This window comes from Penicilliopsis zonata, assembly GCF_001890105.1.
Source record: "Penicilliopsis zonata CBS 506.65 unplaced genomic scaffold ASPZOscaffold_4, whole genome shotgun sequence".
Classification (NCBI taxonomy): domain Eukaryota; kingdom Fungi; phylum Ascomycota; class Eurotiomycetes; order Eurotiales; family Aspergillaceae; genus Penicilliopsis; species Penicilliopsis zonata.
In genome coordinates, this window is record NW_019208914.1 from 1,207,004 (window position 1) to 1,222,657 (window position 15,654).

Below are 15,654 nucleotides of genomic sequence, written 5' to 3' on the forward strand. Positions count from 1 at the left end.
AATCTGACACATTGCTCTACCTCTCAGAAGTACTACTCCGTACGGAGTACTACGAGGTAGTAACCATGGAGTCTTCGATTGCCTCCACCAATGGATACTACGAGTAGTGCCGACTAGTACGGAGTATGCTGGGGTCTGCACATTGACTTGGCTCTGGTGAACAGCACGCTACTGTTTCCCACGATTTGACATACTCCGTGAGTCCGTAGTACTAGTATTCTTGTTCTCCCCCGACTCTCAGTGAACTCCGCTACCAGAGTGCGTCGCCTACTGCCAGGACTATCCCTCCGTACTGCATAGCTGAACGAGAACCGGTTCTACACAAGTAATTCTTACTGCTCCTGCAGAGTCAATCCAATCAATGACTCGCTGTTGACTGCCGACATGCTGGTGGAGATGATCGCTCTGCCCTATGGATGTGCTGGTTCAGCCCCCCAGCGGAACGGCGCCAAAAAAAAACCCCCCCGTATGCACAGAGTTGCACGTTGATTAGTGACCGGCACTCGTTATCCTCAGGGCATGGGACGAGGCGCAGCATGGGACTGGGGGGTGACGTAAAAGTCGCCGAGTGCTTAGTTAGTTAGACTGAGACTCCATAACCAACTCCTAGTTAATTACTCGTACCTAGCAGTTATAGGGTGGCTGTTCTTCAGGGAACGTGTCTAAGTAGCCTCGGGCGTCATCAAGCCAAGCTGTAGTACGACATCCAACCTGCCAGAACGAATAAAAGAGAGACAGAGAGAGGGAGAGAGGGAGAGAGAGGAAAGAGAAGAAGATATGCAGAATCAGAGGCGGAGAGTCACACACACTCGCTCCAGGGCGGGATGCCGGACCTGTCGGTGGGTACTCCCTCTTAGCTACAAAGCATCCTCAACCCCCCTTTGTCTCATCGTGTGTGGCTTCTAAATGCTTTCTCTTGTGTTTTCCCTTCGTTTCCTGCGTTTAGACTGAGACATATCAAATGCGACGAGACCCCCCGCGCGTGTCGAAACTGTGCCTCGAGCGGGCGAGTCTGCGATGGCTACGATCTGCACCGTCTGCCGCCGGGCGGAGGACGCAAGAGCCGCTGCTCGCCCACCCTGTCCGTCTCGTTGTCCACCATGATGACTGCCTTACCGGCGGGAATCACCAGTGACGAGCGGCGGTGCTTTGCCTTCTTCCACCACCGCACCATGCCCGCCATGGTGGGCTTCTTCCCCTCCCCGCTGTGGCAGCAGCATTTCCAGCGGATGGGCCACGCCGACCCGGCCATCTTCCATGCGGCCGTCGGTCTGAGCGCCTTACACGAGGACTACGAGGCCCACGGCATGCCGCTCTGCATGGAGGATCCCCAGAGCCACCACCACTGCTTCGCCTTGGAGCAGTTCAACCGTGCCGTCGCCTGTCTGAGCGGTCGCCGCACCTCCCGCGACCCGAAACTCCGCGAAGTCACCCTCATGTGCTGCCTCCTCTTCATCCTGACCGAGTTGCTGTGTGGGAAATACCAACGGGCCCTGTCTCATCTGCGCGGGGGGGTTTTCATCCTAAAAGACATGCGAGACGCGGGCTTATTGCTGGCGGACAGCCCACACCACCAAGGTGATCTGGGTCGCTGTCTGGCCGACGTGTTTACCCACCTGCAGATGCAAGCATCTTGTTACAATGCGTCGAGTCTGTTTCGGAACGAGGAGGAGAAACAAGAAGAGGGAAAGGAAGAACAAGAACAAGAACAACAAGAAGAAGAAGAAGAAGAACCGGCTACGCTGTTCACCTTCCTGGGTGTCGCTGATGCCCGCCGAACGTTCGACTTGCTCATGGGCGGTCTGTACCCGCTCACATCGACCATCAAGCTCCTATCCCCGCAGGAGCTGGGAATACAATACACCACTCTTGCAGCCCGGATTGCACGGTTCCAGCGGCGACTAGAACTGTTCGAAACCTCTCTTGCTGCTTTGGTCGCCCGCTCACACGCCTCGTTCACCAGCCACGACCGCGTCGGTATCGAGGTGCTCCGCTTATGGTGTCTTGAGACCTCGGTCTTGCTGTCTACTAGTCTGGCGGGGGACGAGATGGTGTTTGACGAGTACACTGCTGAATTTGAGCAGATGGTCGTCCTCAGCAATCACATTGCGCACAGCTTCGGTGATGAAAAGGATTCTCCTTCTCCTTCTCCTTCCTCCTCTTCTTCTCTTACCTCCTCTTCTACTACCGCTTTATCCTCTTCTTCTTCTTCTTCTTCTTCTTCTTCTTCTTCTTCTTCTTCTTCTTCTTCTTCTTCTTCTTCTTCTTCTACTACTACTACTACAAGGCCAAGTTTCTCACTATATATCGGAATAATCCCCAGTCTATATTTCGTGGCCGCAAAATGTCGAGACCCAATACTACGCACACGGGCGATCCGCACATTACGCGCCTGGCCTCACCGCGAAGGAATCTGGGACTCAACCTTTGCGAGCATGGTGGCGGTCGAGATGATGTCCGTCGAGATGGGGAGGGACGTGACGGCGTATGTGGAGGGGCGGGAGGAGGCCCTGGCTGCCGTGCCGGACAGGGCGGCGCGGATCTGTCATACTGCGACGCGGTTTGTCGACCGTCGCTCGGTGCAGGTCATGTATCGTGCTAGAGATGGTAGGATCTGTTAGTCTACTAGTGGACTTCATTATTGATAGTATAACTAGTAGTTACCTAGCTACATACTATATCATACTATATCCACTATAAGAGATAACCTAGGTATGTACCGGTACTATTTACTATACTCATAGATGATGATATCATACTATTATATAGTATAGTATGAGTCCATTCTAGATATTGAAATGGCTAGTAGATACTACGTACTACTACGTAGTACTCGTAGTACTCGTAGTGTCAATGTTGATGCCTACAGAATAAGGTTGGTAATGTTTCTACCTGCTCAGCCTCAGGTAGAAATATTGTAGCCTTACAGCATACATACATACTACTAACTCTAGGTAACTACCTGGGTAGTTAGTTAACAGTGATCTAGTAACTATAGTTACTACTTAATATCAGTCTATGAGTGATAGTAGAAAATACTACTAATCGACTATTCTGGTAATTATGTGCGAATTCAGTCCCTTAATTCTTAGTCCTGACCGCCGGAATGCGTAGGGCTGGGCTGAGCAGTGGCTCTACAGAGGGGAAGAGGCGGAGTCTCAATACGGAGTAGCTGTGCCGCCCCTAGTCTAGTCCTAGTCCTACTAGGAGTCCATATGTACTCCGTAGTACAGTCCCTGACTCCTCCCTAGTACTTACGAGCCCCTCCAAGTACCGGTGATTACTACGGTAGTAGCAAGTTATAATTTACCAGGTAACTACTGGTTGCTCATTGTACGGAGTAGTCTCTACCTACCTAGTAGTTAGTTACTAGGTACCTACGTACCGACTAGTAAACTCAGGTGAGACATTTCCATGACGTCGACAACGGTGATAAGGCGTGGATGAATTACTCGCTCTGTACAGCTGATTCCACGGAGATTGAACGGACATCTCGTATTGTAACGCCCTCTGTACCCGGTTCTTTGTCTGAGTGAGGCTCTTTATACCGCTAAATATAGGTGGGGGCGAAAAGGATCCATGGAAGGCTGGGTCGGACAGTCAGAGTCGGACAGTCGGAGCCGGTAGATGACTAAGATGAAAATCCTTTGATTGACTTGGAGTACATAATATTCAGTAAAGGTCAGATGTAAATAAATAAACAATCCTAGGTACAGAGTAGTACAGAGGATACTAACATATGCTCTGTAGGTACCTAGTAGGTACTACGGTACCTGGTAATTTACTGGTAACTAGGTAGTAACTACCAGTAACTAGTTAGTTAACTCATACAGTACTTACTTTGTCCCTCTTTGTACTTTGACTGTCGCCACAACCGTTCGTAAACCATTCCCGATCCAGTCTAGCCCCGCTCGTCTATCAGGCAGACACCCAAAGACGCCTCAGCCAAGCACCGCCCGTCTGTCGCCCGCGCGCCTCCGCCTAGGCATTTCTGGCCTCATTGTCCAGCGTCTCCCTCGTCCCATCCTTTTTTTTTATCCTTATTCCTTTGCCGTCGTCCGTCTTCAATCATCTCTCTGTGACTCGTATGAATCATATCGTCTGCCCGGTCTGTTTGGAGTGGGTAGTCTCCGCTGCACACCGTCAACCCCGACCTCGTTTACCCTCTCTCCGCCCGACCTCAACGCGAGCTGCTTATCGGCCTCAATTCACTACCTCCCTAGTACTTACTTAGGTCGTCTACCTGGCTAGCTTGAGCGGTCGCCTGGGGTGCAGATTTGTCCTGGGAGAGATTCACTCGTTGTTCCTTTGCATATATCCCATCTATATCATTCCATATATCGCCATTTTTATTGCTGCCTATCGTTATCATCTCTTCGACATCATTTCCTGTGAACCGAAATCTATCGAGTGAATATAAAGACTCATCATCCTTTTCTGGAAACCCCGCCCCAAAAGATCCAGTGACCGCTGTCAGGTCTGGATAAAAGGTGAGGATACCTGTTCCGTTCCATCTGGACGGCCTTAAAAACTGATCATTCATGGAGACCCTCGTGGCTGTGACTCCTTCCTACGTCATCTGATTGCTCCTCCATCTCATCTACGTGAGTCACAGTTCGTTTTTGTTCTCAGGTACCGTGGCCATCCGGGGCCCGTGGTTGTACACCGTTCCTTCCTGCTAACCCGCCTGTATGGCTAGGCCTGTTCCTGCTCTGCCCGCCATGGCTGCTCCTCAAGACCAGCAACACCGGCTTCACCCGCGCCGTCGCCCATTAAAGGCACAGCCCCCATCCCTGACGACGGACACCCAGGAGGAGTCCATCGCTGCCTCTGCCTCTGCCCCTCCCCCTGCCTGTGCTTCATCATCGTCGTCGTCAGGTCGGGCTAGTATCCCCTTGAGGAAAGGAGAGACCTTCCATTCACCCACTACCCCACAGTCTGCCGACCGCGACGACCCTATTCTTAACATCCAGTCGCTCCCTCGTCGTACTCCTACCTGCTCTCGTACCTTGGAGGCGATCGCTTTTGGTGAACAGCGTATGGCCGATATCCTCGGCCGCTTGAATCTTAACGACGACTCGGACTGCCCTGTTGATGACGACGACGTTGACAACGTTGACAACGACAACAATAACGTCTCCAAGGATATTCTTACTTCCCGGACCGGTTCCGAGGTTGATATGGGAGAGGACCATCTTCAGCGCCACGGTTCCGCATCCCCTCGTTTGGATACTTCCACTAAATTGACCCGAACCCACACCCACACCTCGGACAGCGGGCTAGGCTCCTCCATCGCTAGCAGCCAGGCCGTCTCTACCTCAGGCAAAGACAAAGGTATATCACCTTCTTCCACCCTACTACCATCGTCTCTCGTCGTTTCCACCACAAAGTCCAAAGCCGTGTCTGATCCGCTTGAACCAGTCAAAGAGGGGCGCATCTCCGTCGAGTCCCGTGCGGGTGCCTCCGTCACCCACGAAACCCAGTCGGCCATCACCAGCTCCATCTCCGAGTTCGACTCCCAGATGTCCCAGAGAAGACAACTGCCTTTAGCCGCTTGCAAAAAGATCGAGCGCTACATCCTCCTCCCCATTCTCCAGGAAGAACGCCTCAAACCCTTTCACCCTCTGGTGGAGAGCCTGCCCAAACGTATTCTCAATAAAGAAATCAGCTGCCTGCGTGATCTAGAAAAGACCCTTTTGTGGTTGGCACCGGTATGTCCCTCTTTTAACCCCCCTTCTTCTCTTCTAACTACCGGCGTTGGGGAGTCTTGCTTTTCTTCTTCCTCTTCTTCTTTTTCTTGTTCTTTTCTTGCTCATTCTGGGTCTTCTCTCTTGAAGCAATATTCTGCTTCTAGATCGTCGTACATTCGCTTCTTCGAGTTCACGATCCAGTGCATCCACACGACGGTCACGCATCTCAGCGAACGCGATCAGCGACTACCTGCAGACAGACCTTACACTAACGGCTATTTCCTTGATCTTGTCGCCCAGATTCGCCAGTATGCAGCTATGATCTCCGAAGCGCGTGAAAGAACCCGTGCCAATCGTGCCGCCTCGGAGAAAGCTGAGAAAGCTGAAAAGGCCGAGAAAGCTGACCAAGCTGACCAAGCTGAGAAAGCTGACAAGGTTGAAATCCCAGAGAAAGCAGACCCTCCAGCTCCCGTGGAAAAGGAGTTCATCACCCTCGAGGGCGGTATGTCGGAGACTGGACGCCCCGCGGAACTGGTCGTCCACAAGGACGGCCAGGCCATTTCCCTGCGCACTGGACAACCCTACGACCCCACCGCCATTCCCGCCTTCAAGCGGACCTTGAGCGCAGAACCTTTCGATGAAGGCGTCGAGCGTTCCATGGCCCGTCGCAAGAAGAATGCCCCTCCCATGGATATCAACCAGAAGTGCAAGGACTGCGACAAAGTCTTCAAGCGGCCTTGCGATCTCACGTACGTTGTTCCCCCCCCCCCCCCCCTTCCTCCACAAGTATGGGGGAAAAAAAAAATTAGGCTAATGAACCACACTGCAGTAAACATGAGAAAACCCACTCACGCCCCTGGAAGTGCTCCGAGCCGGGATGCAAGTATTATGACATCGGCTGGCCGACCGAAAAGGAGCGAGACCGCCACATCAATGACAAGCACTCCAAGGCTCCAGCTCTGTACCGCTGCAGCTTCGCGCCGTGCACGTACCAGTCCAAGAGAGAGAGTAATTGCAAGCAGCACATGGAGAAGGCTCATGGATGGGTCTACGTTCGCTCCAAGAACAACGGCAAGCCGGGCAGCACCAGTGGTAGCAGCGGCCGCAGACCCTCCTTGTCGATGCAGCCGACCCCTACTCCCAGCGTTGCCACCCCACTCTCCAATTCGGTGGGCCTGTCAACGCCCATCACTGGACCTAGCCCGTCGCCCTTCGAGGCTCCATTAGGCTATCCGGAGAACCCCCCTTTCTCATTTGCGGATCCTCCGACCCAGACCTCGTCCAGCAGTGCGGACTTCCAACTGTTCCCGGACAATCCTAGCCCCTTTAACCCGGTCCCTGACCTGAACTCCTTCCCCTCGTCGCTGGACTTTGAGACATTCCAGAACTCCCTCGAGGCGGGGGATCCCAACGGACTGGTCCCTTCCTCGGACATCCACCGGGCCTCGTTCGACTCCTCCCTGGCGGACCTGGCCCCGCCGCTGATGTTTAACAGCCACTCGCCGCTCTCGTCCACTGACAACAACAGCATGAACTTTGACTTTGATTGGAGTCATCTGGAGAACCAGAACTTCGACGAGGAGTTCTCGGCCATGAACATGCATCTCCTCACCCCGCCCTCGGTGGACCCCAAGGGGATGAACGGCTACACGTATGACACCTCTGCACCCCGCGCCCTCGCGTATGACCAGGTCAAGGTGCACAGCCTGTCCCCCGGGGGCCAGGGCAACCTGATGCTTTATTCGCCCAACTCCAACAAGGCGGAGGACGGGTTGGAGATGTACGAGCAGGCGGCTTATCAGGACCCCAAGGCGGGCACCGACTTTACGCTGTACTCTACTTTTCCCCCTGCCGCCCTCGGGGGTATGAACTTGCCCAACATGGGCACTCTTGGCGGGCTGAGCCACCAAAACGCCATGTTTCCATCCCTGCAGGCGCAACAAGAGCAGGCTCTTTACATGAATCAGCACTGGTCGGGTCAGCAGGGCCTCCCCGACCCGTCGAACATGACTCCTGAAGCAGACATGGACTTTATGGGTTAAAAAGATACATACTCTCTTTTTTTTTGTTTTCAACCACGCCTTCACCACCTTCACCACCATCATCATCATCATTATCATCATCATCATCATCATCATCATCATCATCATCATATCATGGTCATTATCATCATCATCAATGCATGGCCGCCCACCATACATCATGGCTGACTGCTGACCCCCCTCGACACTCTTGTCGATGGCTTGCTATCATATTCATACTCTTCATATTTCTTACGGATAACGAATGGGTTGCTTTGAATTTTTTTGCTTTTTTTGTTTTTTTGTTTTTTTTTTTTTTTTCTTCTCAGAATAGTTCTTCCTCCCCTTTCTTTTTTCTTCTTCTCTCCGAACAATTTCTTAGCGGGTACTGGGTACTGGGAATATTCTTGGCTTGTGAATTATCATTATTAACTATTTATGTGAACACAAAAACACATCCCTATTCTTATTGCTGATCTGGCTTGGTGTATATCTGGAGTAATAAATAGATTTATTTGTCTTGGCCATGTCGATCTGCCGATCCACTCGGCCAAGGAGGGGGGGGGGGATGTGAGGATAGACCAAATGTCAGAGCATCACCACACTGATGTTTACCAATCAATAAATGACCGTCCTGTAACCTACGGAGCATACCACTAATAGGACCGCTCTTTATAGCTCTTGTCGGTCTTTTCTTGACTAATTTGTCAGGGATTGTCACGTAGTGGCGGTAACGGGAGTAACTACATGAGAGTAATTTTTCAGCCTAGAGAAGCCAACCATTTATCATTGACAGGAGAATCTCCTGTTAACGTTAACTACTGGTATATCTCGATCTCATATTGACAGATTTCCCAGTGACATACATTTATTTGGTGGAGCCTCGACGTCATCCACCAAAGCCACTGGTCAATTAGTAGTCTCGAACTTCCCAAAATCCCACCTCTGGCAGACACTTACAGGCGATAAATAATCTCCAGACAGAACCAGGCAGACGAATTCCCCCCTCCCCCCCTCCACACGGTTCTGTACGGGTTCCTGCCTGTGTTCTGTTCTGGTCTGGGTTCCTGAGTTAACCCGATCTTTCGTTCCTGTCTATCTCTTTTCCCTCCCCTCCCCTCCCCTCCATTCTTATCCAGACGATGCAGAGCAACCCCTCACAACATGAGGGTGTCGTCACCACCGCCCCACCAGGACACAAGGCAGCACCGCCGTCAGGACAGATTCTCACAGGGAAGCAAGAGCATTGTACGAGATTCTCTTTTTTGGGTTTGGGTTTACTAGATGTATTTCTAGGGTGTTCCTTCTGATGTGTTGACTGTGGCAGACCTCAAACGCGAGCTGATCAGCCGCCAAGTCACCAGCGAGATCACCGAGCTCAGCTCCCCCACGGCCCTGCACCGGTTTGGGGCTCCCTTCAAGTCAGAGTTCGGCGAGGTGGCTCCCATCGATTCAGATCTGCCGATTCTACGCTATATTTTCGTGCATCATGTGCGACAGTTTCCCTTTCTCGACCAGGCGAGGGAGAAGGAGTTTTGGCAGGATAAATTGCAGGTGGTGAGTTTCAATCTGATCTTCAAAGAAAGCTCTAGAGTGCTGATATAAGGGTAGTTCCTCGAGTCTTTTGCCAATAAGCACGTCTCCTCGTCTGAAGACCGTCTCGAAGAAACTAAGCGGAGGAAGTTGGCGCGGAAATGTGAGAAACTCGTCGAGCTGATGATGGTCTCGGGCATCCCGACCGCCTCGGGCTACGAGGAGCGCATCCAGTTCGCCGAGATGGAGGTTGTCGACCGCGGGGCTAACGAGAAGGGCCTGCTGGTTAATATGCCCGAGGGAAATGCCATCCATGGCTGGGATGTCAATGTCGCGGCTGTGCGTACCACCTCGGTTAAGCGGACGGTCCGCTATCACCAACATGCAGTAGGTTCTCTCTCTCTCTCTATTCAATTCCTCGTTTGGAAAAAAGTTACATCGCAGGAGAAGCTTACAAACTAGGAATTCATCATCCGTGTACGGCGGGAAGGCCAGTCGGATATCTACGTCGGTAGACGGTACGGCGAGTTCGCCAAGTTGCATAAGCGGTTACGCACCGAGTTCCCCGGCAAAATCCTCCCCCCGCTGCCGAGGAAGAACAAGTCGTCGACGACTTCGGCCCTGTTTGGCTTTGCCGACGATGAAGACGATGTGTCGGTGTCGTCTGTCTCGACGCAGGGCGACTCGTATGTCACCCGCACCTTGGCCCCCGGGAAACACCATCAGCACCACCGGTCGCTGTCGCGCTCGTCTATCGGGCGGATCACCTCCCGGTCGCCCCGGGCATCGGGCGAGATGCCGCGAGACACGGTGCTGTATCGCGAGGAGCAGCGCGTTTCCCTGCGGGCCTTCTTACGCACGCTGCTTCAGAACAAACGCCTGGCCGAGTCCAAGTCTATGGCTGAGTTCCTAACCGCCAGACCCGTCACACTCAACGAGGAGGAGAAGGTCGACGTGCAGCGTCGTAAGGATATGGATGCCATTCGCATCGAAGAGCAGAAACGCTTCTACGAGATTGCCAGGCAGCGGGCCGCTGAGCTGGATGTCTACATGGAGCAGTTCCGCCGCGAGATCGTCGAAAGCAGTACGTCTACTATTACTTTGCTATTCTTTTTTTCCAACTCATGCTCACTCTTCTCACTCTTCTCACTATAGATGGTCTTACAAAGTTGTTCGCGGAGATCCGCGAGAAGCACACCATCCAAGATCTGAGTCCGCAGTACCAAAAGTTTGCCGAATGGCTGCGCATCGAGTATGTGTTGAGGAGTCCCCTATCTCATTATCCATGCTGACAGTAAAGGGTCGCTGCTACCATCTACCATCTGTTCCTTGCAGAAGATAACTCGCCCGAGCTCTTTGCTCAGGCCAAGCGGATCCACTCGCTGGTGCCGTACACGCTGTTGAAGAACGTGATTCGGGTTGCGAATCCGGCTGCCGTCATGTCCGGGGTGCTGGATCTTTTCCTGGCGCAACCCTTTGGCTCGCGGTCCCTTCTGCAGCGCATCTTCTCCATGACGCTGAACGATGGCATCCGGGCGTTCCAAAAGTCCATCGACTCCGTGGCCGCCAAGGTGGAAGACCCCGTGCTCACGGGGAAGCTCAAGGCATTCACGGATGCCGACGAGGAGGTCAAGAACGCGATCCGGGCGGAATCCGTTGCCGAAGATGTAGACCTCATCGTGGCTATTCTGCGGTCGGAGCTACTGACGCCGGAGCTGACGCCCGAGCAGATCGGCAAGGTGTTCAACTCGTGGGTGGCGTGGAACAACGCGGTGGAAAACGTGGACCTGGAGATGAAGCAGGGGGCGCAGTGGTTTGCGCACATGAAGCAGCTGCTGAAGCTGTACACGCGGCAGCGGGACAAGGCGATGATGCTGAGCATCGTCGAGGAGCCCGTCACGCTGCAGCTGTTCCGCGACCTGTTCACCATCTTCTACGAACCCCTGGTGCGCGTGTACAAGTCTGCCAACGTGTACAGCAGCATCACGGACTTTGCGCAGTTTGCCGACGATGCGATCGGCGTCGTCGAGCGCGCCCAGCGCCAGGACGTCTCGGCCGACCCCAACCAGACCGTGCAGGCGTTCATCGACCTGTGCGCGCGCCACGAGCATAACTTCTACAAGTTCGTCCACGAGGTCCATCTGCATGACAACGGCCTGTTCGGCTCGCTCATGTCCTGGCTCGAGGATATCCTCGAGTTCCTGCGCAAGGGTCCCCAGGGCGGCAAGCTGGACATGAACGCTCTGTTCCAGGGCGCCGCTGCCGCAGGCCAGATCGATAAAGAGGCTGCCCTCGCGGAGATCAACGCCCTGATCAAGTGGCAGGAGGACCGGAAACGGTGGCATCTCAACAAGACCCGCCAGAAGATGGCCGCCGAGGGCACCGGTACCGAGAGCGTCCCGGGCAGTGCGACTTTCAAGGGCAGTGATTTTGGCCTAGACGAGGTACAACTTTTTTCTTCTTTTTCATTACTAATATTACTTTTCACGCTTTGCTAACAAAACAGGCCGACCTGGAAGACCTTGCCATCTCGGACGAGGAATCCGATGCTGAAGATGAAGACGAGGAAGACGACGATTTGGACCCAATCGCTGCCGAACGTCGCCGACGCAGCAAGCGGCAGGACCAGCTGCGCCGCACAGCCGGTGAACCTGTGAAGCCGGAGGTGAAGGAGGTGATTAAGCTGGGCGACTCATTTGGGGTCATGCTGCGGCTTGTTCTGGCGGAGTAGAGCGCAGTGTAGAACTTTGACTACCTAGTAATATTCATTAATAGACAACTGCGGTATTCTTACTACGGAGTACACAGTAGGTAGAATTCATGCACTCACGAGTGTACGTACTACTCCGTACTCCGTACTCCGTATCATGAGGCTGAATCTTATCAAACTGGCTCTTATCAGAACTTGGCGATCGCCCCCCGCCACCAGTTTCCATAGCGACGAGATGAGATGAAGTTACCAGGCTTTTCATACCTCTTCTCATCCCCCTCTCATCACCAAACCCGCCAAGATGATGACTCCAAGCAGAACCGGCCGTGAAGCGGCCCTCGGATCTCCCCAGAAAGCTGTTCCCTTGCGCGGTCGCTTTATTAATGGCATCTGGTGCTGTAATTGTCCCAACCGGCCTCCGGCAGCTGAGTACCAGACCAAGAACCACGGGACGAACCATGGAAAATGGTGTATGATCAGTCATATCTCTGTGTGTCTGGGAAATGAAAACTCACGTTTTTGTAGTTTATACCTGCCAGCAACCGACAGGGAGACGATGTGAGTTCTTCCTGTGGAAGAGCGACGCAGAGGCGCGGGAGAAGCTGGTGTTGCTGTCCAACTCGCGCTCGGAGGAGCACATGACCACCCCCCGAAGAACTCCTCGAGGGTCAACTGCAACCGGTTTACTCACGCCCACCACCGATCGGCGAGTCTTGCACGGCTCGACAACGCCCTCGAAGAGTGTGAAGAGTGCGACGAGTGCAAGGGAAACGATGATGCTGGAAGATACGGATCCGGCGTGGTGGGAGGACAGCACCGACGACGACGTTAGGAGCCGTCCGCTCCAGCAGCCAGAGTTCCGCAGCGAGTCGTCTCGAAAGGCTCCTCGAACGGCCAGTTTGACTTCTCCTGGGAAACGCAAAGCGTCGGAAATGACATCGAATTCCACGCCTAAAACTCCTTCGCTCTTTACGCCCAAGACTTCGACGCTGTTTTCACCTCGCACGGCGGACAGCAGTTCACGTTACGCCCCTCCTCCGTCGGCAGAAGTGTCGCTGACGCCCACACCGACCAAGTACAGAGACGTGCTCTCGACGGAGTCCTATTCGGAAAGCTCCGACCTTTCTCGCTCGACGCTCTCCCTACTAGACAAGCATAGTGTTGTGCTGCCAAAGGCAGCGCAGGACGAGATGCTCGCGCTACTGAATAAACACGACCTGCGGACGAGGGGGATTTCGCGGGGGCGAGACATCTCCCGTGTGGCGCTGAAGAAGAAAGACGAGGAAATCAAGGTGCTGAATGAGAAGATCGAGGATCTGAAAACACAACTGGACATGAGTAGGACGGTCCTGGATGGGATGAGGATGGCCTATAATACAAGACCGCGATGATGCAATCCTCCAGTACACGATTCTCTGTTTGTTTCGAGAGATACCCGCCAATTCAAGCTTGATTGATGTTCTTTCGCGTTTGTTGCCTCGTTGATTTCGTTGATTACTAGTAGCCTCGACCTATTTCTGCTTGTCCACTCTAATGTTGTACACGTACAATTCTATTCACTGATAATATATCAAGAGATTGTCATACTATATATTTGTTTTATACAGTAGTATACTTGATAATATATGATGGTTATCGCTATCTTATCGTCATCACGTGCCGCTGCAAATTATTTCATTTATCGCAAATCGAAACATCAAGTCCAAAAACCAGCCCACCATCACCAGGAAAGCAAACGGTACGGAGTCAGCGAATCTGAAAGGATATACGCTGGAGGCCTTCTGAATAAGAGGCACATCAACCTCTCCTCCAAGCCCGCTTCCGCGAATACAACCACCCGCCGAGCTACATGGACCCTACGCTTGACTCACCGAAGCAGGTCGTGAGGGAACTCCCTGAGATGTTTCGGCCGCCGGTGAACCGCGCAATGCGCGTCCTCGACCGTTCGGCCTTCCGCAAGGCGATTCCTCTTGCGGCTGCGACTGTGTTCAAGACGTCGGACATCTCGAGGGTGCGCAAGGAGCTGATGCGAGGCAGGGATGCTCTAATCATCCCCCGGCTCAATAACATCCAGGAGATCAAGGAGAAGGAGGATGGGGGCGGCGAGATTCTGAGAAAGTGTGTTCTTCTTCGGGAAGATATTAAACATGATGGTAATGTCTGAGATCTGTCTCGTTTGAGAGTTGCCTTCTTGTTAATACGATGTTGAAGACTCCACTACGTGGTCGCCGAACGTCAGCGAGTTGGTGGAAAAGGGGACAGTCAGCATGAGGCCGTACACTCTGGAGTTGGATTATAATTATTGGACTTATTGTGAGTTTTTGATTATCTGTGCCGTGTCTTCCTATTCTTCTTGTCGGTGACTCATTCTTTCTTTTAGCGGAAATTATCCATTCCATCATTCCCGAAGAGCTTCTGTCAGACGTCCCTGCGGGTTATGCGCAGGTCGGACATGTGGGTATGTTTCTACGCTTTGTATACGATGGATTGATCATGGGTTGATCTGACGTTATCAGCGCATCTGAATCTTCGCGAACAATATCTTCCCTTTAGGTTTCTGATTGCGGAGATCCTCAACGACAAGGTTCCCACTGTGCGAACGGTCATCAATAAGACGCAGGATGTGGGATCCCACAGCGAGTTCCGGACCTTTCCCTTTGAATTCCTTGCCGGCGACAAGGACATGAACGTGGTGCAACATGAGCAAAACTGCGAGTTCCGGTTCGATTACTCGCGCGTCTACTGGAACACCCGCCTGGACACGGAGCACCGCCGTCTGGTCGACAAGTTCCAGGCGGGCCAAATGGTCGGCGACGTCATGGCCGGCGTCGGTCCCTTCGCCATGCCGGCGGGGAAGAAGAAGATCTTCGTCTGGGCCAACGATCTCAACCCGCACGGATACGAGGTGATGGTAGACGCAGCCGAGCGGAACAAAGTCAGCGACTTTGTCACCCCTTTCAACCGTGACGGAAGGGAGTTTATTCGTTCGTCTGCCAAGGAGCTGCTCGAGGCCGACCAAGTCACCGTGGAGATCAAGCCCAAGTTCCGACAGCGGAAGAAGGTCAAGACGGGCGAGGACACCTCGGCGCCCGTCTCGGTGCCTGAAAACCTCCCGCCCGCGGAGACGTATGTGAGGCCGAGGATCTTCGATCACTACGTGATGAACCTGCCGGCCACGGCCATCGAGTTCCTCGATGCCTTCATCGGCGTCTACGCTGGCAAGGAAGACCTGTTTGCGCCTCACACATCCCAGCTCTTGCCCATGGTCCACGTTTACTGCTTTTCCGGCCACTCCGCGGACGAGATGGACGACCACATTGACGTCTGCCAGCGGATCTCCGAGCGCATCGGCTACACAATCACCCCGGAGGACAAGGTCGGGGGGAGCGGGAACGCGGAGATCGAGCTCGACCTTTTCAACGTCAGGCTCGTCAGCCCGAATAAACAGATGTTCTGTGCAAGCTTCCGCTTGCCCAAGGAGGTGGCCTTCAAGAAGCCGTGAGGTCGTTGTCAACCATCGCATTCCCGGTCGCATTCCCGGTGTTAGGACGTTGCATCTACAGGTCTAGATTCAACTGAGAGTATATAGTAGCATATAATCTCCGTCTCAGTATTATCAAGAGAATCTAGATTGTAGCAAAAGAAAAAGATAGACAGGGTAGTTGAGTTGCTGTAGTGTTCAAGAAAGCGGTGAAGTGCT

The 15,654-nt window shown here is 53.2% G+C and overlaps 3 protein-coding genes across 3 annotated transcripts; all 3 read left to right on the forward strand.

The window, feature by feature from the left end:
* Nucleotides 1–364: 364 nt before the first annotated feature.
* On the forward strand, nucleotides 365–2,658 carry ASPZODRAFT_1616638 (hypothetical protein). The gene is made up of 3 exons (XM_022726533.1): nucleotides 365–575; nucleotides 632–839; nucleotides 947–2,658. The coding sequence occupies exons 2-3, from the start codon at nucleotides 778–780 to the stop codon at nucleotides 2,619–2,621; spliced, it is 1,737 nt and encodes a 578-aa protein (XP_022583043.1). The 5' UTR covers nucleotides 365–575; nucleotides 632–777; the 3' UTR covers nucleotides 2,622–2,658.
* Nucleotides 2,659–4,721: 2,063 nt separating this feature from the next.
* Nucleotides 4,722–7,732, forward strand: ASPZODRAFT_150741 (hypothetical protein; the record flags this gene model as incomplete). The annotated part of the gene is made up of 2 exons (XM_022725661.1): nucleotides 4,722–6,439; nucleotides 6,520–7,732. 2 exons carry the CDS (start codon nucleotides 4,722–4,724, stop codon nucleotides 7,730–7,732), a joined length of 2,931 nt encoding a protein of 976 aa, XP_022583044.1.
* A 784-nt stretch (nucleotides 7,733–8,516) lies between these two features.
* ASPZODRAFT_158221 (hypothetical protein) lies at nucleotides 8,517–15,566 on the forward strand. Its single transcript, XM_022726347.1, has 13 exons — nucleotides 8,517–8,959; nucleotides 9,039–9,268; nucleotides 9,323–9,631; nucleotides 9,707–10,328; nucleotides 10,400–10,496; nucleotides 10,545–11,688; nucleotides 11,751–11,960; nucleotides 12,020–12,044; nucleotides 12,480–13,300; nucleotides 13,834–14,107; nucleotides 14,166–14,267; nucleotides 14,335–14,412; nucleotides 14,471–15,566. Exons 1-13 carry the CDS (start codon nucleotides 8,854–8,856, stop codon nucleotides 15,454–15,456), a joined length of 5,004 nt encoding a protein of 1,667 aa, XP_022583045.1. The 5' UTR covers nucleotides 8,517–8,853; the 3' UTR covers nucleotides 15,457–15,566.
* The last annotated feature ends 88 nt before the right edge of the window (nucleotides 15,567–15,654 follow it).

What these genes read in the sequence shown, in the direction of transcription:
- ASPZODRAFT_1616638 (XM_022726533.1), top strand. Translation starts at nt 778, where the DNA reads ATGCAGAATCAGAGGCGGAGAGTCACACACACTCGCTCCAGGGCGGGA. An exon ending in GCGGGATGCCGGACCTGTCG is followed by an intron (nt 840 to 946) that starts GTGGGTACTCCC and finishes TCCTGCGTTTAG; the next exon opens with ACTGAGACATATCAAATGCG.
- ASPZODRAFT_158221 (XM_022726347.1), top strand. Translation starts at nt 8,854, where the DNA reads ATGCAGAGCAACCCCTCACAACATGAGGGTGTCGTCACCACCGCCCCA. An exon ending in GGAAGATATTAAACATGATG is followed by an intron (nt 14,108 to 14,165) that starts GTAATGTCTGAG and finishes ACGATGTTGAAG; the next exon opens with ACTCCACTACGTGGTCGCCG. An exon ending in TGCGCAGGTCGGACATGTGG is followed by an intron (nt 14,413 to 14,470) that starts GTATGTTTCTAC and finishes TGACGTTATCAG; the next exon opens with CGCATCTGAATCTTCGCGAA.